We start from the raw sequence: 21,717 nt of genomic DNA, 5'->3' as shown, positions 1-21,717 counted from the left end.
GTTATTAAATTGTAGTATGCATGTATACATTTGTTTTGTTGGCTCTGCCCAAGTAAGGATTGTCTACTGTCACTAAAGAATAAATCAGACAAAGGAAGAAGAGGTTTGGCTCAGGGTCAGATTTTAGGTTCTTATAATTTAAGGAGTAAGGACTTGCAGCTAAGTGTCAGCTTTCCAATGACAAGAGACAACCTGCTAAGAAATAATAGTTTTATATTCTGCAAACATGAGCTTAGTCTTAAGAACTTGTTTTTTTTCCTCCAAGTGGAAAAATGTTCTGGTACTTTATGAAATTTCAACCCAGTGCAGAAACAGACCACCTTCCAAAATATTTGTGGTCATTGGGAACAAATTGAATCTAGAGAGCCAAAACACCTCTATATCCTATCTGCTCCCAGCCAACCCTGCCCCCTACTCAAGATTTTTGGCTAGATCTACAAAAATGTTGCCATGTAATGCTGCCCAAAGCCAAAGCAAAAAAGGAGAGCAAAGGTAATTACAGGGAACCCGCAAAAACCATAAATCTGGTAGTAAGGCTTTGAAAAGTGTAAATGTTTACAACTATTTAGAAGTCCTAGTTCTTTAAATATTTTTAAAATGAATTTGAAAGGATAATGTACTCACCAGCCATAATTAATACAACTGCCAATTAGGTGCTAGATAATGTCTAAGAATTCTTACCTCTCTAGCTTATCCCTGAGTTCTATTACACCTACCCTGTGCGTCTGATACCCTAGAATTCACTGGCAACCACTTTGGTGTATTTCAGGAGCAGTGGGTCAACTAAAGAAATCAGCTGTCAGACAGTGGGACATTAAATGATCAGAATGGAGGACAGAATCAAGCTTGGAATATTCTCCTTAGAAAACCCTTATGGTTTTCAGGACAGGCTGACTGCTGCTATCTCCTTCATCAAATACTTAGCATTCACCATAGGCCAAGTACTTTTTGACAGTAAGTGACAGAAAAGGAAACAAAAGAAAAGCAAAAAACATTTGCAAGGCGAATTCATTGCCATTCTTCTATGTAAGATTGCCTCACCAGTACAAACTAAATCCAAAACATGGTGAGCAGTACTTAAGAAGCGCCATAGTTACTGCATTTTGACTATATAATGCACACTCATGTTTTTGGCCCAAACTTTCAAGGAAATGGAATCAGCACTACCCATGTATAATGCGCATCCTTATTTTTCCCTCACAAATTTGGCCCAAAATAAGTGCGCGTTATAAACGGCAAAATAAGGTGTATTTCAAAGTCCGCTTGATAACCATGAAGACAGAACCTCACAACAGACTTAAGCTCACAGCATCACCCACATGGCCCAAACCATCCCTCAATCCCTGCTAGCCAATGGATACCGAGTTAAACATGTCTGGATTCAAGGTGTGGAGGACAACCAACCAAACTCAGGATAATAACTGATTAATTGGACAACAGATTTTGCCTTATGTAAAGCTCAGAGGGGCCACTGTGCAGACTGATGGTAAAAGGGTGGGCGAATGCAAGAGCAGCCCCCTCAAGTCAGAAAACCCAAGCCATCCCCACTCAGCTCTTAAAGGCTGATTATTATGCAATGAAGGTAAAGGATCCTCTCTTTATTTAGGAACAGGCCATTATCATTCCTTTTTATCAGAAAACCAATTTCCCAGCCTTGAACAGCTTGTAGTCTGGGGCCCTTCTCACAAAGCAAACCAAGCTACAAATGCCGCAGCGGAATCCTTCAAATCAGCTGAACAGTTGCCACTGCCACCTCTGCCTCCCCATCCTACTTAGGGCCTTTCCGGATCTGCAGAACCGCCCTTTTGTCTAGACTTTAATGCCCTTTGCCCACCTACCCTTTGCAAGACCCAAGGCAGAGCCGCACTTCCTCTGGTTTCCCCCCACTGACCCGTCCGCAGTCTTAGGGCCTACAATGTCTGCGGTAGTCTTTACCCTACTCTCTCCCCATCTCAGCAACCCAAATGTGCTCCTTACGGGCTGGGACCAGGTGAAAAGGATGATGGATGAAAAGGATGTGTATCTGGGTGGGACGTATGTAGAGTCTGCAAAAAATGGTAGCTGGAGGGTGGAGAGTGGTTGGACCTAATTTGGGTGAAGCCCCTGCAGCGAGAGCTCCGGTCGCCTGCTTCGGGCGAGTTGAACTCACTCGTGGCCACAGCCCTCTACAGAAAGGAAGAGAGCAGAAGCCACCGACCCTGCGAAGGAAGGACGGAAAGGGTTCAGCCCTGCCCCGGAACGACTTCGCGAGAAGCCGTCGTGCCCCGGAAGTAGTTCTGAGCTTTTCTGCTGTCCCGCGACGTCCGTAACAGGGACGCGTCCTCTCCCCTGCCGTCGCTCGCCCCGCCCCCGCCGCCCTGCGCAGGCGCAGTTCTGACCCCGTGCGCTAACCTGCCGGCCGTGTTGCATCTGGGAAGACGGCGTGGCTGCCAGGTGGCTTCGGGAGCGCTGTTGGGAAGGTCCGCGTTGGGCGGCTGCGGCCGTCGGACCCCCGCCGAGTCGTTTGCCCGATAGAGGTTCGGGTTCACACGCACCGTGACCTCACACCCATTATCCGCAGTGGTGATCACAGAGTCACTGTTCACGGACTTTTCCCTGATGGGAAGAACTCAGTGGAGTGACCGGCTGAAAAGGATGGTCATCACACGGCGCAGTGTGTTCTGGGGGTACAAAGGAGGAGCCCCAAAGGGGAGTCCGAGCAGAACACGCAGTCGGAAGGAGGCGAGGAAAACACTCGGAGTGCAAACACACTGAGGCCTGAAACGTCTCGTACCTTTTCAGGTGCAAAAATAGCGTGACTGGAGGGACAGTGCAGCCTGTTATACGTGTCTGATGGGTGGGCACAAAAGGTTGGGATTTGATCCTAAAAGCTTTAAGTTTCCACCAAAGGTCACTTTGCAAAGCTGTCTAGTGACGAGTCTTTGTTTAATCCACCAGCTAGTGGATAATAAGGATTTGAACCAAGACGGGCTGTGGGGAGAGAGTTGCGAAATAGTGAGGATGGGGGAGTAGAATCAACAGGATTTTGTGACTAGTTGGTTGTGGAGAGTAAAGGGAAGAGGATTCTAGAATGATGCCCAGGTTCCCGAATAGAGCAGCAACTGAGTCAAGGCATAGGAAGCACGGGACAGTAAGGAGATGAGGGCAGAGCACTCGGTGCCAAGGAGACCCCTGCTCTTGCAGGCAGAGCACCCGATATTGTACACACACACACACACACACACACACACACAATCAGAAAATAGAAGAGGAGGGAATACTTCCCAATCATCTTATGAAACAAGCATTTCCCTGATACCAAAAACCTGATAAAGACATTAAAACAAACCAAAAAAATCCTTTATGCTAATAGCCCTCGTGAACATAAAGCAAAAATCCTCAACTAAATACAGGAATATATAAAAAGGATATCATGACTAAGTGGGATTGATCGTAGGAATGCAAGGCTGTTTTAACATTCAAAAAATCAATAAATGCAAGTCACCATATAAACAACATAAAGGAGAAAAGGCTGGTCCTCTCAAGATAAAAAAAAAGCACATCACAAAAAAATACCCATTTATGATTAAAAATTCTCAGCAAACTAGGAATAGAAAGAAACAATCTGTTAAAAGACATCTGGAAAAATCTACCAACAATATACTTAAAAGTGAAGGACAGTGTTCCCCCTTAGGTCAAGCACAAGGAAAGGATGAGCACTCTTACCACTTCTATTCGCCATTGTGTCTGAGGGCCTCACCAGAGCAAATAGGCGCAACAAAGACAAGGCATGCAGATCAAAAAAGAAGTAAAACTCTTTATTCCCAGATGTAATGATTTGGAGTACAAAAAAGCTACTGAAATTAATAAGTGAATTCAGCAAAGTCACAGACTACAAGGTCAATATACAAAAACCAATTGTATTTCTAGATACTAAAACTATTAAAAACATGAAAATTTTAAATATATGCTATTGCTACAGCATCCAAAAACATGAAAGACATAGGAATAAATTTAACAAGATACGTTCCAGACGTCACACTAAAATCTATAAAGCATTGCTGAGGAAAATTAAAGATCTACATAATTGGAGAGATTATAACATGTTCATGGATTGAATGACTCAAAATGGTGATATCAGTTCTCCCTAAATTCAACTATGCATTCAACAAAATCCCAGTAAAGATCCCAAAAGCCTTTTTTGTAGAAATTGATAGGCTGATTCTAAAATTTGTATAAAAATGTAAAGTATCTGGAATAGCCAAAATATTTTTTAAAAGAATAGAGTTGGAGGACTCAACTACCTGATTTCAAGATTTACTAAAATGCTATAGCAATCAAGACAGTGGTATCGACACTAGAGTAGACAGACAGATAAACGGCAGAGTATAAAGTTCAAAAATAGACACGTGGTTAATTGATTTTTGACAAAAGTGCCAAGATAATGCAATACAGAAATGATGGTCTTTTTTTCAAAAAATGGTGCTAGAAAAACTGGATATCTACTTGGGAAAAAAATGAACCTCGACTCTGACCTAACGCCATCACAAAAATTAACTTCAAATGGATTCCTGATGTAAAAGTATAAACTAAAACTACAAGACTACTAGAAGAAAACAGGCAAAAACTTTCACCACCTTAAGCAAAGATTTCCTAAAACATCAAAAGCATGAGCCATAAAAGAAAAAGAAATCATTGGACTTTGTCAAATCTTTAAATTACTGTTATTCAAAAGATGCCATTTAAAAAAAGTGAAAAGGCAAGCTATAGACAGGAGTAAAAACGTCTTCCAAATACATATATTTGACACAAAACAGGTATCTAAGATATATAAAGAACTCCTACAACTCAATAGAAAGAATAACCCAAAATAACCATTTTTAAAATGGACAAAATATTTGAATGGGTATTTTGCAAAAGAAGATACATATGACCAATAAGCATTTGAAAAGATGCTCAACATCACTTATCATCAAAGAAATACAAATAAAAATCACAAGAGATGTCACTACATCTGCAGAACAGCTAAAACTAGGAAGACTAACAATTCCAAGTATTAATAAATATGTAGTGCAACTGGAATTCTCATACATTGCTGGTAGAAATGCAAATCTACAGGAATTTGGAAAACAGTTTTATAGTTTTACATAAAGTTTAATATATGCTGACCAAATAATCCAGCAACTCCACTCCTAGGTATTTATCCAAGAAAAACTAAAATGTATGTCCATGCAAAGACTTGCTCTCAGATATTCATAGCATTTTTGTTCATAATATTCTAAAACTGGAAACTACCCAAATATCCATCAATAGGTGTATCGGTCAGGGATGTATTACAAGGAATTGGCTTATGCAATGAGACTGGCTAGGCAAGTCTGAAATCTGTAGGGCAGGGTGGAAGCTCTCTGGCAGGAGCTGAAGCTGTAGTCCACAGACTGAACTTCAGGGAAATCACATCAACAATGTATCTTCACAGCCACACCTATGTTAGTGTTTGAATAACTGGGTATAATAGCCTAGCCAAGTTGATACAAGTTGACAACTTACCAGCAGGTGACTGGATATACAAATTGTGGAATACTACTCAACGATAAACAGAAACAAATGACTGATACAAGCAATAATATGGATAAATAAATCCCAAACACATTTTGTTCAGCAAAAGAGGGCAGACCAAAAGACCCTGTATGATTCTACTTACAGTGTGAAATTCTAGAATAGTCAATACTAACCTAGTGTCAGAAAGCAGGTCTTTACCTAATGCTAATTAGGCATCAAAAGGAGATATGACTGCAAAGGGAAACAAGAAAATTCGAGGGAGTGATGGAAATGATAATTTGACTGTGGTGATGGCTACACAGGTGTGTACATTTATCAAAAAATCATCAAATTCTACACTTTAATGAGTGCATTTTTGTATATATTTTTCAATAAAGTTAACATTTTAAAAAGGGGAAAAAAAAGTGCTGATTCCTGCACAGCAGAAGCTACAATCAGGGATCCAGAGAGAGATCTATCCAGTTATATCCTCCAGCACCATTTTTGGAAAAGACTACCCTTTCCCGATTGAATTACCTTGGCACCTTTGTTGGAAATCAGTGAACCTTACAGTATGTAGATGAGACGTTTCCAGGATAGGCGTGAAGGATGAGAATGCAATAGCAGAGATCCCCAGTTACTTCTGACTCCCAAACAGAGGTGTCTCACGAGCAGCAGGAGGGGTGTGTCAGCTGAAAAGGCTTGTCCTCTAACTACTCTACCCAAACACACGTGGAAGTGCATCTCTGTGCCCTGCGAACCGCAGTTTGTGAAGCGACTGGCCCTGGTAAAGTCATTCATTGGATTCCTCCCCAGCTGCTACAGCTGCCTCTTGACCACCTTCCTCATGCCCACCTCTTCCCTGCCACGGGACAAATCATCCTCTGGAAACAGGGCTTTCCTCTCTGGGGACCACCGTCCTGGCACAATCCCGGGGAGGGAAAGGACAGGAAGAAAGGCGGTGATCACAAAGGAGCAAGAATGCTGCTGCTTCCTCCTGGTGGCAGAGCCTCTCCAAGCTGCGCGGCCTGGCGCTGTAGCCCCCAGTAAATGCCGTAGGTCAGAGTGTGGTCCCGCGCCCGCAGCACCCACCTCACCTGGGAACGGTTAGAAATGCAAATGCTCTTGGCCCCGGCCAGACTTGCTCTATGGGAAAAGGGCAGTGGGGCCTGTAGCACGTGCGCTTTAACAGGCCCTCCAGGTGCTTCTAAGGCACAGAAAACGAAAGGATGGCGCAACGGGGCCGAAGAGAAGGGCCTCTCCTTTAGGGCTGATTAGACAGCGTCCGTGCCCTTCGCAGGCCTCATAACAGCTGCGGCGGGCCGCCCGCCTGAGGCCTGACGAGGTCGGTGTGAGAGCCCAGAGGGAGCGCTCGGAGGACGGGTCCAAGGTGGAACCCGCGCCCACTGAGCAGCCACAGTGAGGGCAGCGGGGACGGAGGGCTGGGCCCCAGGGGTGAGTGGAACTCGGACGGGCACGGACACCCGCTTCCCCCGAGTAGCGGGCGGCCGGGCCTGGTCCCTCCCCAAGGCCTCTCTGCCCAGGTCCCAGCCTGGATCTGAGCCGCCTTTCCGGCTTCACCTCACTGGGCCCCTCCGCAGCGCACGGCCCGTTTCCCCTGCGCCATGAACCGCAGCCGCACCAGCACCAGCACCGACAAGGCAGGGACAGTCACGCTCTGGGGTGAGTGAGGACCCGGGTGCTGGGGGTTGCCCCCCAGGTGAGGGCTGCCTGGAGGAAGGGGCGTATCCCCTGAGCCCGCCACCGCCTTCCCTCCCTCCGTCTCCTTTCCAGGCTGTGAGCTAAACCAGGAGAAGCGGACCTGGACCTTCAAACCGCAGAAGGAGGGGAAGGTGTTGCTCTGTACGGTGGGTGGTCCCCTCCCCCAAGGCGGGGAGGAGGGACCGCTAGCGCGGAGCAGGGGTGTCTGTGGGCCGTACAGGTGCAACTGGGTTTCCCTCCTCTGCCCTCTGGGGATGAGGTGCCCTGCTTCTTGTCAACCCTGTCAGATTTGCTTGGGGGAGAAAGCCAAAGAGGAGATGAACCTCGTGGAGATCCTGCCCCCAGCAGGCCAGGAGGACAAGAGGATGAAACCCATCACCATTGCCTCGCTGCAGGCCTCCGTCTTACCCATGGTGAGTCTCTCCCTGAGCCCCGGAGCACTGCCTGCTCAGGCCTCACCCCCGCGTGGGCATGGACACAACCCATGGGGATACGGGCGTCCTGAAGCAGTAGAGCCATGCTAGGGAGGAGACACAGCACGTGACTAAAAGCCTGGACTCAGCAGCCAGACGCCCCACTTCCATCCCAACCCACCCTTTACTAGCTGTGTGACTAGTTACACAGCAAGTTAAATAACCTCTTCAAAATCACATTTTTAAACCGTTTACTGCTGGTGACAGGTCAGTGTTGATGACTTACATATTGATTGTGTATCCAGAAATCCTTATTTCTAATAATTTATCTTGAGTGTTCTAATGCAAATCATCATTATTTGTGGAAAATGGCTTTTTTTTTTTTTTTTTAAATCCTACTATAATGGCTAGGACCTCCAGTATAATACTGGATAGAATGATAATCAGATGTCTTTGTTCCATCCTTGATTTTTTTTTTTTTAAAGGATTACTTCTAATGTTTCTCCATCAAGCATGACCAGTTTTGGAGATACCCTTTGTCAGCTTAAGGAAGTCTCCATCTAGGCCTACTCTGCTTTTAAAATTGGGTTTTCATCTTTTTAATCATGAATGGTTATCAAACGCTGTTCTATTCAAATGACCTTGGGTTCTTTTCTTCTTTAATCTGTTAATGTGTAAATGATATTAATAGAATAATATTCAGCCAACTTTACATTCCTGAGATAAACACTGCTTTATAGTATGATAAGCTTCCAGATTTATATATTTGTTACTATATTAAGATTTTTTTAAACTTATATACTCATAAATGAGGTTGGCCTATATATTCCTTATCTTGTTCGGGTATCAAGGCATAGTAGCCTCACGAAGCGAGGAATGGAGTATCCTCTCATATGTGCTGGAATAGTGACTATAAGACCAAGATCATCTGTCCTGGGAGACTGATCTTGTAACACTTACCCTCAAATCTCTCCCTCCACCCCCAAACCTGATCCTTTCCCAGTAAATAGTTTCTCTTTCGATTCATCAGGGGGAAAAACCTCCTCTCTAACCCACCTTATCTGAACCAGCAACAAATCCTGTTGACTGGACCTTCACAATATACCCCAATCTGACCACATTTCCCCTCCTCCCCGCTACACCCTGGTCCAGGTGACCATCACTTCCTGCTCTCTTTTGTCGCACGGCCTCCTAACTGGTCTACCTGCCTTCACCCTTGGTCCCCTATAGTCTATTCCAGGGATTAACCAGCTGCAGAATTAAATCCAGCCCACTACCTGTTTTTGTAAATAAAGTTTTATTGAAACACAGCCACACTCCTTCATTGATATATTATCTGTGGCTGCTTTCACTTGGTAACAGCAGAGTTGAGTAGTCTTCACGGAGACCATAGGGTTTACAAGCCTAAAATACTTCTCATCTGGCCCTTTACAGGAAAAGCTTTCCAGCCTCTGGTCTATTCCATACACAACTGAAAGGAAGATCCTTTTAAACAAGTGTCAGGGCTTGTCACTTCTCTGCTAGAACCCTTAGGTCAATGGCTTCCCATTTCATGAAGAATGAGTTCCGAGATCCTTTATGTCCTGGTCCTCCACACCCTCTCTCACCTCAGCCTTTGCTACCCTCGCCTTCCTGACCCTGCTCAAACCACACTGGCTCCCCTACCGTACCTTGAAAACTCCCACATACCCCTCCTTAGTCCTTACATTTACTCTTCCCCGTGCCAGGGACACGCCTACCCCCCACTTCCATCTGGTTTTTGTTCAAATGTCAGCCCTGACCACAAACAGCACCCCCTCTTCCTTCCCCACCCATAATCACTTTTCCCCCGTTGGACTCATTGCTGGCATCAGTTTTCATTTGTGCGTTCTTTCTCCGCAACCAGAATATAAGCTCCCAGAGAGCAAGGACTGGGCCTGTCTTGTCTGCTGCGTTAGCCACACTGCCTGTATAATAGTGCCTCGTACACGGTAGGAACCCAATATATAATGAAGGAGTGAGTAAATAAGCAAATGAACTATGTAGGGCGGGTTTGATTTTAAGTTACTGTAATTTATTTAATAGTTTTGGATCTATTCAGATGTCTATTTCTTTGAGTCCGTTTTTTTTTAAATCAGATTTATTGAGATGTAATTTAGAACAATAAGATTCATCAATGTTACGTGTACAACTTGATGCATTTGACAAATGTATATAATTGTGTAACTGTCACCACAGTCGAGCCACTTTGCAGTTGATCCCTTCCACCTACCATTGCAACTGGCAACCACTGACCTACTTTGTCAGTATAGTTTTGCCTTTTCTAGAATTTCATTTAAAGGGAACCGTGCAATACAGTCTTTTGTGCCCAGCTTTTTTCACTTGACATAATGCTTTTGAGATTTCGCCATGTTGTGAGTGAGATAGTCATGTGCTCTTTTTTTATGTCTGAGTGGTGCTCCATTCTACAAATAGGTATATACACCAGGTTTTGTTTATTCATCTGTTAATGGAAATCACGTGGGTAGTTTCCAGTTTTGTACTATTATGGATAAGGTGCTATGAACATTTGAGTGTAAGTATTTGTATGGACCTGTGTATGCATTCTTCTTGAGTAAATATCTAGGAATGGAACTGCTGGGTCATAGAGTAAGCGTGTGTCAAACTTTATTCAAAAGTGTCAGACTGCTGTACCACTTTGCATTCCTACCAGCAATGTATGAGGATTCCAGTTTCTCCCCATCCTCCCCAACATTTGTTATTGTCTAATTTTGATGAGTCACCTGAGTGGGTGTGAACTTCTTGCTCAGTGTGGTTTTGATTTGTGTTTCCCTGGTGATTAATGATGTTGAGCATCTCTTCATGTGCTTATTGGCCATTTGAGTATCTTTTTTTGAGAACTCTCTAGTCTTCATCCTACAAATTTTGATAGGTACTGTTTTCATTTTTATTCAGTTCAAATTATATTATAGTTTCCTTCTCAGCGCTGGGATATTTAGAAGTATGTGTGTTTTCACATTTCCTAATAAGAGGGATTTTCTAAGAATCTTTCTTATAGTTTGATCTTTTGTGGTCTGAGAACATGCTCTATATTATTTCAGTCTAAACTGCTTTGTGATTTGTTCTGTGACCCATAACATGTTCCTTCTTGGTGAATATTTCATTTATACTTGAAGAATTTGTGTTCTGTTGTTGGGTGTATTTCTCTATAAATATCAATTATATTAAGTTGGTTGGTAGTTTTGCTAGTGTCTTTACTCATTTTCTGCCTACTGAATCTACTAATTACTGAGAGATAGACACTGAAGTCTTCAGCAATCGTTTTGGCTTTGTCTATTTCTCCTTTCAATTATCAGTTTTTACTTCATGTATTTTGAAGCTTTTTTATTAGACACGTACACTTCTAGGATGGCGGTATCTTTGTTAATTTATCCCTTTATCATTATGAAATGTCCCTCTTTATCCCTAGTAAATATTCTGAAGCCTATTTAGTCTGATTACTATAGTCAATCTAGCTCTTTTTTATTAATATTTGTACGCTGTGTTTTCCCAGTTCTTTCGTTATCATGTTACACTTAATCTCTGTATCTTTATATATAAAGTGGGTTTCTTTTAGATACCATATAATTGAGTCTTTTATCCAATTTGATAATCTCTGCCTTTTAATTAAGAGTATCTGAACTGTTAATATTTAATGTAATTATCAATAAGGTTGGGTTTAACTCCATCACCTTGCTATTTGTTTTCCTATTTGTCCCATCTGTGTTCCTTTCTTTTTCTTTTCTGACCTTCTTTTGGATTAACTACGTGATTTTTATTACATTTTCATCTCCACTATTGGCTTCTTAGGTATACTTCATCTCTTTGTTATTTTTTATTGGTTGCTCTAGAGTTTATAATATGCATCTTTAACTTACAACAGTCTATATTCAAGTACTATTATACCACTTCATGTATGATGTAAGATTCTTACTACAGCATACTTTATTTCCCACTTCCCATCCTTTGTGCTATTGTAATAACTTTTGCTTCTACATATGCCATAAATCCTACACCAGATTGTTATTGTCTTTCTTTTAAACAGTCTATGTTTTTAAAAGATTAAGAATTAGAATGAAACGTTTTTATATTTACCATTTCTGGTACTCTTCATTCCTTTGTGTAGATTTAAATTTCCATTTGGTATCATTTCCTTCTGCTTGAAGGACTAAAACATTTCTTGTAATGCAGGTCTGCTTGTAATGAACTCTTTCAGCTTTTGTTATGTCTGAAAAGTCCTTATTTCACTTTAGTTTTGAGAGCTATTTCACTGGGTTGAGCTTTTTTGTTTGTTTGTTTGTTTTTCAACACTTGAAAAAACATTACTAGTAGATTTCTCCAAACATAGCTTGCATAATTTGGATAAATCTACTAGTGTCTTTGTCTTTACTCCTCTGTATGTAATGTCTTTATTCCTTTGGCTGCTTTTAAGATTTTCTCCTTATTGCTGGTTTTGAGCAATTCAATTATGAAATGCCTTGAGGTTCATTGAATTTCTTAGGTATTTGTTTTCATCAAATTTGGACATTTTTGGGGCCATTATTTCTTGAAATATATTTTCTGACACCCCCCCCATCCTCTCCCCATCTCCATTGGGGAATCCAATCACATGCACACTTGACTCCTTAAAGTTGTCCCAAAGTTTGTTGATGCTCTGTTCATTTTCTGAAAGTATTTTTCCTCAGTGCATTTCATTTTGGATAGTCCTTATTTATTCAATGTCATTACTCCTTTCTTCTGCAGCATCTAATTTGTTGTTAATCTCATCAGTGTGTTTTCATTTCAGATACTATAATTTTCATCTCTAGAGATTTTTTTTTTTTTTTAAGATTTTATTGGGGGAGGGGAACAGGACTTTATTGGGGAGCAGTGTGTACTTCCAGGACTTTTTTCCAAGTCAAGTTGTTGTCCTTACAATCTTAGTTGTGGAAAGTGCCGTTCAGCTTCAAGTTGTTGTCCTTTCAATCTTAGTTGTGGAGGGTGCAGCTCAGCTCCAGGTCCAGTTGCTGTTTCTATATGCAGGGGGCACAACCCACCATCCCTTGCGGGAGTCAAACTGGCAACCTTGTGGTTGAGAGGATGCATTCCAACCACCTGAGCCATCTGGGAGCTCAGCGGCAGCTCAGCTCAAGGTGCCAGGTTCAATCTTAGTTGCAGGGGGCAGAGCCCACCATCCCTTGCAGGACTCGAGGAGCTGAACCAGCAACCTTGTGGTTGAGAGCCCACTGGCCCATGTGGGAATTGAACAGGCAGCCTTCGGAGTTAGGAGCATGGAGTTCTAACTGCCTGAGCCACCGGGCCGGCCCTCTAGAGATTTTATTTGAGTCTTCCGTGTCTCAAACATTTTTCATCTTTCCTCTAGTTTCTTGAACATATGGACTACAGACATAATAATTAATGTCTTGTCTACTAATTCTATAATTTGTGTCAGTTTTGATTGAATTTTTTCTCATAATTATGAGTTATAGCTTCCAGGTTCTTTGTCTAGTAATTTTTAATTTGGTGCTAGGCAGTCAAGTTATTTAGATACCATTTTATACTTTTGGGTCTTGTTTTTAAGCTTTGTTTGGTGGTACAAAAGCTAGGTTTAAACTAGTTAATCCCCCCACTACTGTGATGAGACCCTTCTTAGTTCTCCAACAGGTGCCCCATAAATTATGAGCTTTTCCACTCTAGCTTTTAGAAACAAGCACTGTCCCTGACCCTATATGAGCTTCAGACACTTTTAGAGTGATTCCTTTCCCCCAGTAGTTTCCTCACATGCATGTGCTTATCACTACTTGACTGAATACTCAAGGGGGACTTTCTGCCAATGTCTGACGTTCTGTCTTTGCAGCTCTCTCCTCTCCTGTACTCTGTTCTGTGAACTCTAGGTGCCTTGACTTCCCTGGGTTACCAGTTTCACTTCCTCAACTCAGTGAGATCACTGTGCTCTTTTGGAAACTGGCCTGAGTTCCCCCTCCCTGCGCTGTCCAGGAAGGAAGCTTTGACAACCCTAAGGCTCATTTCATTTTTTCCCATCTCTCGGGGATTACTGTTCTTCCTTGATTGATGTCCAATGTTTTGAGAGCCATTGTTTCCTATATTATATTTGGGTTTTTTGTGTGTTTTTTTTTTTTTCTTTCAGTTATTTCAAGTTGAAAGGTAAATTCAGTCCCTGTTACTTGGCCTGAACCAAATGTCTACTCTGAGCCAATTTTGATCATTTATCTTTTTCCAGATATTGTTTATGCTATTTGCTAATAATGTTTGTAATCACAACTATATCTGTTGTTATATCCCTCTTTTTTAAATTCCCAGTAGTGTTTATCATCTTTCCTTCCCATACCCCTTAATCATGGAGATTAGTCTTTTCTTCTTCTCCTTCTCCTTCTCCTCCTCCTCCTCCTCCTCCTCCTTCTTCTTTTCAAAGAACCAGCTTTTGGCTTCATTGGTGTTTCTCTTTTCTTATTTTCTATTTTATTCTCTGATTAGCTGATATTTTCTGCTTTCTTTGTTCTATTTTCTTCTTGACTTAGATATTTATCCCATTCGTGTTCTAGCTTATTTTTTCCAAGTTTTATTTATTAATTTTTTTAATACTATAAATTTCCCTCTAAGGATGTTTTTAGCTGCATCCCTCAATATGTGTTTTGTAGTATTTTCACTTTATTTCATTTCATTTTAAATATTTTCTAATTTCATTATGATTTCTTATTTGATGTATGAGTTACTTAGAATTTTTTAATTCCTGAAGATATGGGTGGGTTAGGTTATCACTCCTTTTCTCAATGTAATTGCAAAAGAAAATGTGGTCCATACACACCTCAGTTCTTTGGTATTTGTTGAGACTTGAATTGTGGCATAGTACATGGTAGTATTGTAGGAATCTGTGTGTGTTCAATAAATGAAGCTTATTAATTGTGCTCAAATCTATATATGTTTGTCTCCCTAATCCATCAATTATTTTTAAAAAATGTGTTAAAATTTCCTATTATGATAGTGGATTTTCAGTGGATTCTTAAATTTTATTGTTTGCTTTACATATGTTTATTTTTCAGTTGACTTTTTTTAGATAATTGTAGATTCACATTTAGCTGTAAGAAATAATATGGAGAGATCACTACATATGTAACCTTTTGGAACTGGCTCTTTTTTCCTGCTCAGCATCACTCCCTGGAGATTCATCCAAATTGTATGTATTTTTATTGCTGAGTAGTAGTCCATGGTACAGATCAGGGGTGTCCAAACTTTTTTCAACGGTTTTCACCAAGGGCTATATGCGTAAAATACACAAACAGCCAGGCCACTCACTCAAGGTGAAGTACGTATTGCCTCACCTGGTTTATTTAAGTAAACTAAATATATTTTTGGAATTTGCTGCGGGCCAATTAACAATGGCCCACGGGCCGCAGTTTTGACACCCTTGGTATAGATGTACCAGAGTTCAACAATTCATTTGTGGGAAAACTGGGTTGATTCCAGCTTGGAGCTATTATAAATAAAGCTGCTATGAACATGTGTATAAAGATTTTTGTGTAAGCATAAGTTTTAATTTCTCTAAATGCCCAGGAGTGCAATTGCTGGGTCATATGGTGGTTGCATGTTTAGTTTCTTAAACCTCCTGTTTTTCAAAGTGGCTGTGCCATTTTTCATTTCCACCAGCAATACGTGAGTGATCGAGTTCTGCATCCTTACTGACATTTCATGTTGTCACTATTTCTTATTTCAGCCATTCTGATATATGTGTAGTGATATCTCATTACACTTTTTGCATTTCCTAAGGGCTAATGAAGTTGAACATCTTTTTATGTGTTTACTTGCCATCTGTATATTCAGTAAAATGTCTATTCATAGCTTTTGACCATTTTCTAATGGATTGTTTGTTTTCTAATTGGATTGTTTGTTTTGCTAATTCTTTATTCTAGACGCTAGTCCTTTGTCAAATATATGGTTTGCAAATATTTTCTTCCCATTCTATAACTTGGTTTTCATTCTCTTCATATAAGCTTTTATGAACTAAAGTTTTTAATTGTGATGAGGTCCATTTTATCAATGACTTTTATGACTTTTGGTGTTATAGCTAAGAACTCTCTGCCTAACCTGAGATTATGATGATTTTCCGTTTTTGTTTTTTGTTTTTTGTTTTTTGTCCGAAAGTATTACAGCTTTATAATTTACATTTAAGTCCATGATCATTTTGAGTTCATTGTTGTATAAGGTGTGAGGTTTGGGTCAAGGTTCATTTCTTTGCCTATGGACATGCAATTGCTCCAACACCATTTGTTGAAGAAACTATCCTTCCTCCATTTAACTGATTCTTCAACTTTGTCAAAAATCAGTTGAATGTATTTGTGTGGGTCTATTTCTAGGTGTTCTGTTCCATTGATCTATGTGTCTATCCCTCCAATACCGCACTCTTGATTACTGTAGCTATAGCTTTATATATGTTTGTACTATGTTATTGGTGTATATAATTTACAGAATTATCTTCCTTGTAAATTAATTTTTTATCAATATGTGGTGACCTTTATCCCTAAAATGCTTATTAAAGCCTACATCATTTGATATTAATTTGTTTCCCAGTTGTTCCTCAATATTCATTATTCCTTTATTCTTTAGTAGTGGAACTCATGACTTTTAGCCGGCCACATGGCTACGCAGAATAAAAACTATATTCCCTGAGTTAGGCATGACCATGAAGTTTTGGCCAATGGAATGTAAACAGAAGTGGTATCTATAACATCTGCAGTGTCCTTATAGAGAGATCATGTGACCATTTTTGTGTCTTCCTCCTTCCTGCTGGCTGGAATGTGGATGTGATGGCTGGAACCTGAGCAGCCATCCTGGGTAAGAAGGTAGAAGCCATGTATTGAGGATAGCGAAACAACACAGTACAAAGAGCCTGGATCCCTGGTGATTGAGAAGCTGGATACCTGCAGCTAACTGTTTATATCTGAATTTGGTTTATGTGACAAAGAAACAAGCTTCTATCTGTATAAGCCACTGTTATTGAGTTGTTTGTCACTTCTTACCAAACCTGATCTAACAAATACAACTAGCTTCATTTTTTAAGGACTTTATTTTTTATTTTTAGAGCAGTTTTAGGTTTACAGTAAAACCTAGAGGAAGGTACAGAGATGTTCTGTATACCACCTATACCCCCCACACACATTATCAACATCACTCACCAGATGGCAAAACTACCTTCATTTGCATTTTAATTAGGTATGGCTGCAGTAATAGAGACCCAACCACAGGGCCTTAACCAAATTTGAGATTTATTTCTGTGTTGCATAGAAGTCCAGAGATGGGCAGCGTAGGGCTGGTGCGATGGCTCCATGGTCACCAAAGACCTCTTAGCTTTCTCCTGTCCTTAACGCAGAGCTTCCCTCCTCAAGGTTGCCTCACAGTCCAGGAAGGCTGCTGCAGCTCCAGCCCTCACTTCTGCGTGTAAGGTAATAGGAAAGAAGAAGCAAGGGAAGAGGCTTTCCCAGTTCTCTGTCTACCTTTTAAGGAATCATCACATAAATACCACCCACTAAATTCTGCTTACAACTCATTGGCTGAGAAATGAGTGACATGGTCACAGCTAACTGCAAAAGAAACTGAGGAATGCAGTCTTTGGCTGGGTACAATATGTGACTCTCAAGGTACTGTTATTATGGAAGAAGGGAAGAATGGATGTTGGATAAACAACTGGAAGCCTCCGCCACATCTGGGTATATGCTTCCATGTCTTTACCTCAGCATTTCTGTCCTTACATTTTAGGTGTGTATCTTAGAAGCAGTCTATAGCAAGACTTGGTTTTACTCTATCTGGTCAGTATAGTCTGTTCACATTTGTTGTGATTGCTACTATACCTGGATTTATTTGTAACGTACTTTGTGCCTCTACTTTCCTTGCTGTTTTATTTTTTTCTCCTTTTCCTATTTTTTATTAGATTGATTAAAATTTCTTTTCCCCTTTTCCACTGGTTTGGAAGCTGTAGAATCTCATTCTAATTTTTATTGGTTGTCCTTAATTTTTTTTTAAACAGTCATGCATGATCAAATTCTAAAATGAATGTTTTTATTCCTCCCAAACAATCCAGGAAACTTTTCTAATTACCCTCTTCCTAACTTACATGGTGTTATCATGTGGAGTTTTAGCTTCAACTTGTTTTAGACCCACTCAGCACTAGTCATTACTAGTACTACCTTATTTTACACTAACGCTTACTTAAGTTTTTCTATGTTTACCAATTTGCTTGCTCACCGCTGTTTCTTGTATCTACTTCTTCCTTCTCAATTTAATTGCCACCTTCTTAAAACATGCTTTAGTAGGTCTGGGAATAGTAAACTTATTTGGGCTTTATCTGGAAATATCTTTATTTTCCTCTCATCACTTCACGATAGTTTGTGTATAAATTCTAGGTAGAGAGGAAGTTTCCCTCAAAACCTTAGAGATGTTATCAGGTTTTTCTGGTTTCTGATGTTGCTGTTGAAATCCTCAGTCTGTCCTGTTACTGTGCCTTTTTTTGAAATCTGTCTTTCCTTTTAAGATAATCTCTTTGTTGTTATCTACCATTTTACTTTGGCATGTTCAAGTGTAGAATTATTTTTATTTATCTTTTGGGAGTTAGGTTTCCTGGATATGAGAATCTGGGTCTTTGATTGTTTCTGGAAAACTCTTGGTGGTTCTCATTTTGAACATTGACTCCATTCTCTCCAGTCCTTTTCTCTGATTAGATGCATGTTGGGTCTTCTCACCCTGCTCTCCACATCTCAACTTCTCTTTCACGTTCTGTTTATCTCGCTGTGTGGCCTGCTGGGTAATTTCTTCACAGCACTATTCCAGTTTACAGACTCTTGCTGCAGCTGGCTTTTATTCTGCTTTTTAACCATTTGTTCAGTTTATTTCAGTGCTAATACTTTTCATGTCTAAAAGCTGTGTTTGGTTCTTTTTCATAATATCTTCTTAGGGTTCTGATGCCTACTTTTATATTTATTTGGTTTTCATCAACCTTACTTCCTAGTGGTCCAGATTGTTATTTTCTTACCTCAGGTCCTTGGTTGTGCTGCTCTGCAGTCATTTTGTTTCCTTCGGCTGACGCTGCAGGATTGTTTCTTGCATGTTTTGTAATTTTAAATGGCGAGTTGTCTTCAGGGTTTTGCTTTCTCTGAAAGAGTTCTGTGTGAAAACAATGAGGAGTGTCCTAGGAGAGTGGTTTTGTGTTTGCATCTGCCATTTGCCTCAGGAATAGCACAAACCTGGGGTTTTATACGTATTTCTTGGCTTAGCACTCCCCACCAGGTAAATTCAGACTTCATAAAAGTTACAGGTATGGCCTGGGATTTTAGTTTGTCCCAGGAGACTTCTACTCCACTCTCAGTTCCTTGTTACCTTTCTGTGGTTGGTTTTAGGCTCTTTAGTCACCTCTCCTTGACCCTCACCCTGGGATGACTGAGGTGCAGCCTTTGAGGGTTCTGGCCTGCGTGCAGTGGGCTCCATCACAACTCTCCTCTTTTGAGCCAAGTTCTTGTCTCTCATCCATGCGTGAAGGTTCAAACCCAAAGCCCTTGCTATTTTCAAGTGTATTTCCCTTCAGCTGCTATTGCAGCAGCTCTGCCACCTGCTACTCTTCGCGTCTGATAGTTGGGGGTCTCAGCCATGCAGCAAAAACATGGGATTGCATTTTATCCAGCCTTTCTAGGTGTCTTTGGCTGCAGAGTTTGTTTTTGCTAATTTGCTTCCTGTCTGAACCAGAAACTCGAAGTTAATCTCTCTAAGCCTCAGTGTCTTCCTCTGTAAAGTAATAATAGTACCTCCTTCGTGGGCAAGGAGTTAAATGAGACAAAGCAGATAAAACCCTTAGCCTGGGGCCTGGCCCATGGTAGGCACTCCATACCTATGAGTATCATCATTGTTACTCTAGAAAATTTGCCAAGTCTGGAAAAACAAAGAAAATAAATATGGACTATCCACTGACAATTGTGATTAGCACTGTATTTCTAACCTTTATTCATACGTATGTTCGCACGTTATTTATAAGACAAAAGTAGCACTGTACATACAACTTTGCATCTGCTTTTCTTATTTGATCAGTGTCATAGTCTATCTGAGATCAGGGTGCCAGTGTGGTCAGGTTTTGGTACGGGCCCTCTTCCTGGCTTGTAGATGGCTGCCATGTGTCCTCAGAGAGAGACAGAGAGAGCTCTCTGGTCTCAGCTTATAAGGACACCAACCCCATCATGAGGGCCCAACTCTCATGATGTCATCTAACGCTAATTATCTCCCCGAGGCCTCATCTCTAGACACCATCGCATTGGGGCGTCAGGGTTTCACCATAAGGCTTTAGGGGACATGATTTAGTCTGTCGCAGTCAGATTTCTCTAACAGCTGCCCCTCAGTTTGGGAGGCCGTCTGTGAAATGAGCCAGAGTGAGATGGTCAGATTCACATTGTTCTCCTCGGTTGAAAGGTCCAGGGGGTTGCAAGCACAGTGAGGTCCAGAGAACCCATGAAGTGTGTGTGGCTGCGGTGTGGGGAATTACCTCAGTGTTTCTGTGGGAGGCCAGCCCCCAGCCAGGTAGCGGGCCTGAGTGACCCAGTCTTCTCCTTTTCCGCCCCCACCTCCTTCCCCCTGCAGATCATGATGGGGTTGGAGCTTTCTCCTCCAGTCACTTTTCAGCTCCGGGCCGGCTCTGGACCTGTGTTCCTCAGTGGCCAGGAATGTTATGGTAAGTACGAGCTTGCACCTGGGAAAGGTCTGGGTGTGCAGAGCCAGGGCCGAGGCCATAACAGGTACTCAAACACTTGAGGGAGTCTTGAATTATTAGAGAAAACCCCCAAAGGCAATACGGTTGCCCAGAGCCTGACCTGGAACGCCATGGGAACAGGTCATAGCCCCAGTTCATTTTTTTTTAATTGGAGAATATTGGGGAACAGTGTGTTTTTCTAGGGCCCATCAGCTCCAAGTCGTTGTCCTTCAATCTAGTTGTGGAGGGTGAAGCTCAGCTCCAAGTCCAGTCGCCATTTTCAATCTTAGCTGCAGGGGGCGCAGCCCACCATCCCATGTGGGAATTGAACCTGCAACCTTGTTGAGAGCTCCTGCTCCAAAAAACTGACGCCCCCTAGCCCCATTTCTCACCTCCTTGCCACATCCTCTGTGGGCCACAGCCCCCTCTCCTGTAACACGAGGGAAGGGGTATACTTGGTTTCATCTTCAAAGAGTAGCTGTGAGGAATAAATGGGATATTCAGAAACAGCAGTTAGCACAATGCCGAGTACTAACACGCACGTGAAATGTTAGCTGCTATGAAGTCCGTAACTATGGTGGTAACATGGGCCCTAAGAATTCTCCGTGCTGACTCTCTTAATATCCCTTTGACGGCTCTCTTCCCTGTCCAGTTGTGCCTCTTTCATCAGAGTGCTCTCCTGCCCCTAAACCCTGGCAGGGTCCACTTCCCTCAGGATAAGGTCTGAAGGCCTCATCTGCTACTGCAGGCTCCTCCCCAGCTGCCCCCTCCTTCCCCTCACACACCTTCCCGGAGTGAATCCTGCTACCCAGCTGGAGCCCAGCTCGCCCCTTCCCCTGCCTCCCGCTGTCCCGGGTCTCTCCCCCAATTGCCTCGCTATGTCAGGGAGGCCAGGATGGGTCCGCAGGAGTCAAGCAGGTGGGCCTCCCCGAGGGCAACTCTGAAGCCACGTGATGGAATGGGAGTCAGGCAGAGAGCCTGTGCGCAGGGGTCCTGCCCCTCTCCCACTGTTGCAGACAGGGCAGACCTCTCCTGGGAGGAGGAAGAGGAGCAGGAGGAGGAGGAGGAAGAGGAGGAGGAAGACGACGAGCCGCAGCAGCAGCCAGAGGAGGACGACGATGACGACGAGGATGAGGGTGACATTGATAAGTCCCCAGAGGAGACCCCTGTCAAACAGGGCAAGAGGCCGATGCCCCAGAAGCAGACAAGCGTCGCCAAAGTGAGGGGGGACCCTGACCCCAGGGACCTGGGCCAGGCTTCCTGAGCTGGGCTTGCAGAGGGGTGGGGCCGGTGAGTCCGAACTGTCCTAGTAATGCTTGTGTTTGGTTC

General features: G+C 42.2%; 1 protein-coding gene across 7 annotated transcripts in view; it reads left to right on the top strand.

The window, feature by feature from the left end:
* Positions 1–2,391: 2,391 nt before the first annotated feature.
* The window catches only part of NPM2 (nucleophosmin/nucleoplasmin 2), a 47,999-nt gene continuing 28,673 nt past the window's right edge, over positions 2,392–21,717 (top strand). For 4 of the 7 annotated variants that reach the window (XM_074338268.1, XM_074338266.1, XM_074338269.1 and 1 more), the window contains exons 1-5: positions 2,788–7,200; positions 7,312–7,385; positions 7,527–7,652; positions 20,280–20,370; positions 21,405–21,607. In XM_074338268.1, coding sequence (XP_074194369.1) covers positions 7,143–7,200; positions 7,312–7,385; positions 7,527–7,652; positions 20,280–20,370; positions 21,405–21,607 — 552 coding nt within the window. In that variant the 5' untranslated portion in view covers positions 2,788–7,142. The other 3 variants (XM_019744643.2, XM_074338267.1, XM_019744646.2) reach the window with 3 other exon arrangements.

This window comes from Rhinolophus sinicus, linkage group LG07 (genome assembly GCF_036562045.2).
Source record: "Rhinolophus sinicus isolate RSC01 linkage group LG07, ASM3656204v1, whole genome shotgun sequence".
Classification (NCBI taxonomy): Eukaryota; Metazoa; Chordata; class Mammalia; order Chiroptera; family Rhinolophidae; genus Rhinolophus; species Rhinolophus sinicus.
This window is presented reverse-complemented; position numbering and strand designations above follow the sequence as displayed.